We start from the raw sequence: 5,000 nt of genomic DNA, 5'->3' as shown, positions 1-5,000 counted from the left end.
CAATTCAATATAAAGTACCATTTCTACCATCTAAAATGGTAAAACAAACAAACAAAAAACAGAATTGTCCTCTGACTGACCTAAATCTCTGTTATACATATAAACAGTTTGATCAACATTTTAGTGCAAAAACAACAAACCCACTGGCCTCACAGCACCTTTAAGCCTGTTTCTTCTCCCTCTGTTTCAGCCAGTTGCTTAGACAAACTAGCCTGTTCACATTTTCAGAGCTCAAGGCAGCTTTCTATTTTGTTACTAACAGAACAGCCTCTCACAAGGGACAGAAGCAGGGCTGGTCAGATACTTGCGGGCCACGACAGACAGCTGTGGGCGGGACCCTGCTCGACTTGACCACCACTGCAGTGGGCGGTCTGTCTCGCTGATGGTGGGTTCTGCTCCGGAGCATCTCCCTTAGACTGTTCCTGCAGCACGGCCTCAAGGCTGGTCTCTTCTCGCTCTACCCTTGCTAGACACTTCAAATCCTTAAAGCGTGGGTCGAGAACAGTAGCCATCTTGAGGTATTCATGGTTGAGTGTAGCTATGCGCTGGGATAGGTCCTTCACGTCTTGAATTTCACCATGTAGGCTGTGTCTTCATCGAAAACCTCCATGGTGTGATGCAGGTGGCAGAGAGCAGGTAAAACCACTGAACATGAGACGTACGTCTCACCTCCAAGGAGCTCGGTCACAAATCTGCAGTGGACACAGACAGTTGAGGAAAGTGATTATTATTATTATTCTACTGATTAACTGTCAACTACAAAAGCTTTTCAAAGGAACAGTAACAATAAATCTCATTAATAAAATAGTTTTGTTTACCTGCATGGTTCAAGGATGGTCACCAGCTTTTGCAGTTTCACCAGCTCTGCTGCAGTCAACCTGAAGCAGCGTTTACAGCCTCTTTGTTCTTTAGGAGATGAGAGATCATATCCAGAGTTGAACTCCAGCTTGTGGATACATCCTGTACGAGTGACTCTTTTTCTTGCCCAAGTCTTGTTTGCTCCTGGTGTAGTTCCACTGTATTGGCAGGGCTGTGTTTAAAGTGAGTCAATGCATCAGTACACCGACTGTCAGCAAGGCTAACAGTGATGGTGTTGGAATGGGAGGTGTCTTGCTGCAGCCATCATGGTTCGCACACTGTCTGTTCCACTTGTGGTGACCTTTTGTTGAATTTCTCAGGCTTCTGCCACAGAGACAAACTGCTCAGTGCAGTTTTCAACATAGTGTCTGGTGTTTGTCTTCTGCACATTCAGGGCAAAAGACTGAAGATGCCATTCCCCATCTGTGACATCAGCAATGAGTGCAGTGACACCGACATTAGAATTGCTTATGGAGGTCGATGATCCCCAATCAGAGCCACAAATTCAGCTTTCTGCAGTGCATCCAGTTTCGCTTGTTTTTCGGTGTCATAAAGCTGCGGGATTTTGCTCAATATAGTTTTTCTGCATGGCAGCTGAAAAGTTGGATCAGATGTCGCTATCTGTAGCACATTTTCTAACCCCTTATCTTCAACCACAGAAAGTGGTCTACAGTCCAGAGCAATCCATTTCACCAGCAAATTTGTGAGTTTGTCAGATGTTGACTTACTAATTTTGGCCCTGAGTCCAGTCATTTGGTCCAGTGTGGGCTGCCGACACACCGTTTGCTCGTACTCGGACCAGGACTGCTAGCGCTAACAGCTCCAGCGGTTTCTGTGCTCGCTGTGACATGTTTTGCATTCAGGTGGTACCGTAGGCTTGATGTGCTTTGGTGGTAAACAAATTCTTTTTTGCACAATTTGCACAAAACTCCCCACATCTTCTCCAGCTCCTCTTTTACCCTTAGTACTTTTCCAGCTTCTTGTGGTCCTTCTTCCTGATGTTGCTGCCGTTCAGGATTGCGATGCCTGGAATTGTACAACGTCAACAGGACATGAAGAGCCTTCATCAAGAAGTCAGTGAGACTGTGGAAAACAACTCTGGAGGCCAACTCAGAGCCAATTGTGCAAGTTACCATCAAGTGCAGCATATATTAAGGTGATGCATTGTCCCCCCTGCTGTTCTGCAAAGGCCTGAATCCCCTCCGTCAGATCATCTCAAAGAGTGGATACAGGTTCCAAAGTGGAGCAACCATGAGTCACCTCCTCTACATGGACGACATCAAACTCTATGCCAGGAATGAGTCAGACATCGACTCACCGATCCACATCACCAGGATCTACAGCAGTGACATTCATTAGGGTTAGAGAAGTGAGGTCACAGGGTGTCAAAGAGAGGAAAGATGATCAGAACTGAAGGGGCTGAACTACCAGAAGGCAGCATCACAGATATCCACGACAGCTACAAATACCTCGGGATCCCACAGACAAACAGGAACCATGAGGAGGCTGCAAAGAAGTCAGCCACAGCCAGATACCTACACAGAGTAAGGCAGGTCCCGAAAAGTCGGCTGAATGGAAAGAACAAGGTCCGTGCTGGATTGAAAGACAGAAGCACTAATCATGGCAACACAAGAGCAGACACTTAGTACAAGATCAATAGAGGCAGAGGTCTCCCAGACCAGACAGGACTCTGAGCGTAGACTGTGCAAAGACACTCCTGAGACAGTCCAGCACATAATAGCAGGGTGTAAGATGCAGGCAAGATCAGCATACATGGGCTGCCGTAACCACGTGGCTGGCAAAGTCTACAGGAACATCTGCACTGAATATGGGCCCTCAGAATGGAAGACACCTCCTAAGGTGGTTGAGAATGAACGAGCCAAGTTCCAGATCCAGACTAACAAACTGGTGATGGCTAACCAACCAGATATCGTGTTGATCGACAAACAACAGGAGAAGGCAGTGGTGATAGATGTTGCAATCCTGAGCGGCAGCAACATCAGGAAGAAGGAACACAAGAAGCTCAAAAAATACCAAGAGCTAAAAGAGGAGCTGGAGAAGATGTGGGCAGTGAAGGCAACAGTGGTTCTGGTGGAGATCAGAACAATGGGGACTGTGACTCCAGCAGATTCCAGGTATGACATTGGAGCGCTCCATTCATTCGGCTGTACACAAGGACTATATTTGGGAAAATGTGGTGCCAAAATAAAAAGTGGCAAAGAAAAATGAAAAAATGCCTTAAACACAACAGAACTGATAGAATTCTTTTAGCTCAGCCTTTATTTAAGTGTTTTCTCTTTCTCTTCCTGCAAACTGGGACTCAGCTGAAGGTGACGGTTGGAGGGGTTGAGAGAGGGAATTATATATATATATATATATAAATACAGACAGACATTTTAAAGACAAACAAGTGGTTGATTAGAACAGAAGATTAAGAGAAAATGATGAGTTGTTGCAGATTTATTATATTATGTATAATAGCTGTAATTAAAACTGTGCAATAATTTAACTCATATAAATATTGATTTCAGTGTTTCTGTAAAATAAGAAAATGTTCCTGAATGCCTTGTTCCTTCTCTCACAGAAATGTTGATTTCTGTCCAACACACACACACACACACACACACACACACACACACACACACACACACACACAAAAGCACATGCATGAATACACACATTCACTACTACATTCATACATGCACACACACACACACACAGATTATCACATTGTGTAGGAATGTGTATGCATGACAACACACATACACAGACACACACACACACACACACACACACACACACACACACACACACACACACACACACAGACACACACACACACACACACACACACACACACACACACACACACACAGTGAGCTGGGGGATGTTGTTGTCACATGACTGACTTTTGGCATCGCCTCAGAGAAGAACAAGGTGGGAGGGAGGAGGAATAGCCGAGAAAGAGGAGGGAGGGAGGAGGGATAGCAGTGACAGAGGAGGGAGGGAGGAGGAATAGCAGTGACAGAGGAGGGAGGGAGGAGGGATAGCAGTGACAGAGGAGGGAGGGAGGAGGAATAGCCGAGAAAGAGGAGGGAGGGAGGAGGGATAGCAGTGACAGAGGAGGGAGGGAGGAGGAAGAGCCGAGAAAGAGGAGGGAGGGAGGAGAAAGAGCCGAGAAAGAGGAGGGAGGGAGGAGGAAGAGCAGGAACGGAGAGACCAGCAAGAGGAGCAGAGAGACCAATAACCAGGCTAATAAAGAGATAATCTGATCAATAACCTGATCAATAACCTGATTAATATTCAGATATTGAAGCATCATCACTGATGGAGTCTGAAGACAATCTGATCAACGTGTTCGTGTTGCTGCTGTTCGGCTCTCACTTCACTCTGGTGAATATGGAATGCTTCTATTTATATTCTATTGGCTTGTATTACAGCACATTCTATTCTATTCTATTCTATTCTATTCTATTCTATTCACTGCTGTAACGTGCTGTTTCTATTTATATTCTATTATATTCGACTAAGATCACTCCACTGTGCTGAATATGTGATGCTTCTATTTATACTCTACTGTCTCTATTGTTTTCTATCACACCGTGTTTTACTCAGAGTGAAGCTTCCTTCATATCATCTGATCTGATAGAAAATCATCTCATGTTAGTGAGAAAATGTATTGATCAATATTTGAACATCAGAAATCAAAACTGAACTTAAATAAAGAAAATTTGTGATTATAATTTGTCTGTAATTTAATCTGATCCCAGCATGCATCTCTGCATCACATACAGGTTATTGATCCATTGGATCAGATTTCAGCATGTTGATTGATTTCATGATTCAACTGTGTTGCTTGTTTAGAGGCTGAGTGAGCATCAAACCTGTGACGTTACAGACTGTAGCTCATTAAATATTCATGATTGGATTACATGTTTAATTAGATTTCTGTCATCAGACGCCAATAAATTAGTTAATAATCTGGATTAACGGATGGATTACAGCAGATTAGATCAATAACAAAGAGAATTATCATGACTGCACACTTACACCGAAATACAGTAGTACTAGTACTGATACGATTACTACTACTATTATTACTATTATTACTATCAGGGCTGCAGCTAATGATTATTTTCATC

General features: G+C 43.8%; 1 protein-coding gene and 1 pseudogene across 1 annotated transcript in view; one reads left to right on the top strand and one right to left on the bottom strand.

Annotated features, from left to right (window-relative positions):
• Positions 1-160: 160 nt before the first annotated feature.
• On the bottom strand, positions 161-1,611 carry LOC146319674 (E3 SUMO-protein ligase ZBED1-like; annotated as a pseudogene).
• A 2,435-nt stretch (positions 1,612-4,046) lies between these two features.
• The window catches only part of LOC146319673 (noelin-like), an 8,417-nt gene continuing 7,463 nt past the window's right edge, over positions 4,047-5,000 (top strand). Inside the window, exon 1 of the mRNA XM_084729379.1 lies at positions 4,047-4,251. Coding sequence (XP_084585505.1) covers positions 4,186-4,251 — 66 coding nt within the window. The 5' untranslated portion in view covers positions 4,047-4,185. The remainder of the gene's footprint in view (positions 4,252-5,000) is intronic.

The sequence above is a fragment of the Lutjanus erythropterus genome, chromosome 10, assembly GCF_056507025.1.
Source record: "Lutjanus erythropterus isolate fLutEry1 chromosome 10, fLutEry1.hap2, whole genome shotgun sequence".
NCBI lineage: Eukaryota > Metazoa > Chordata > Actinopteri > Lutjaniformes > Lutjanidae > Lutjanus > Lutjanus erythropterus.
The sequence above is the reverse complement of the archived record's forward strand: the minus strand, read 5'-3'. Positions and strand labels throughout refer to the sequence as shown.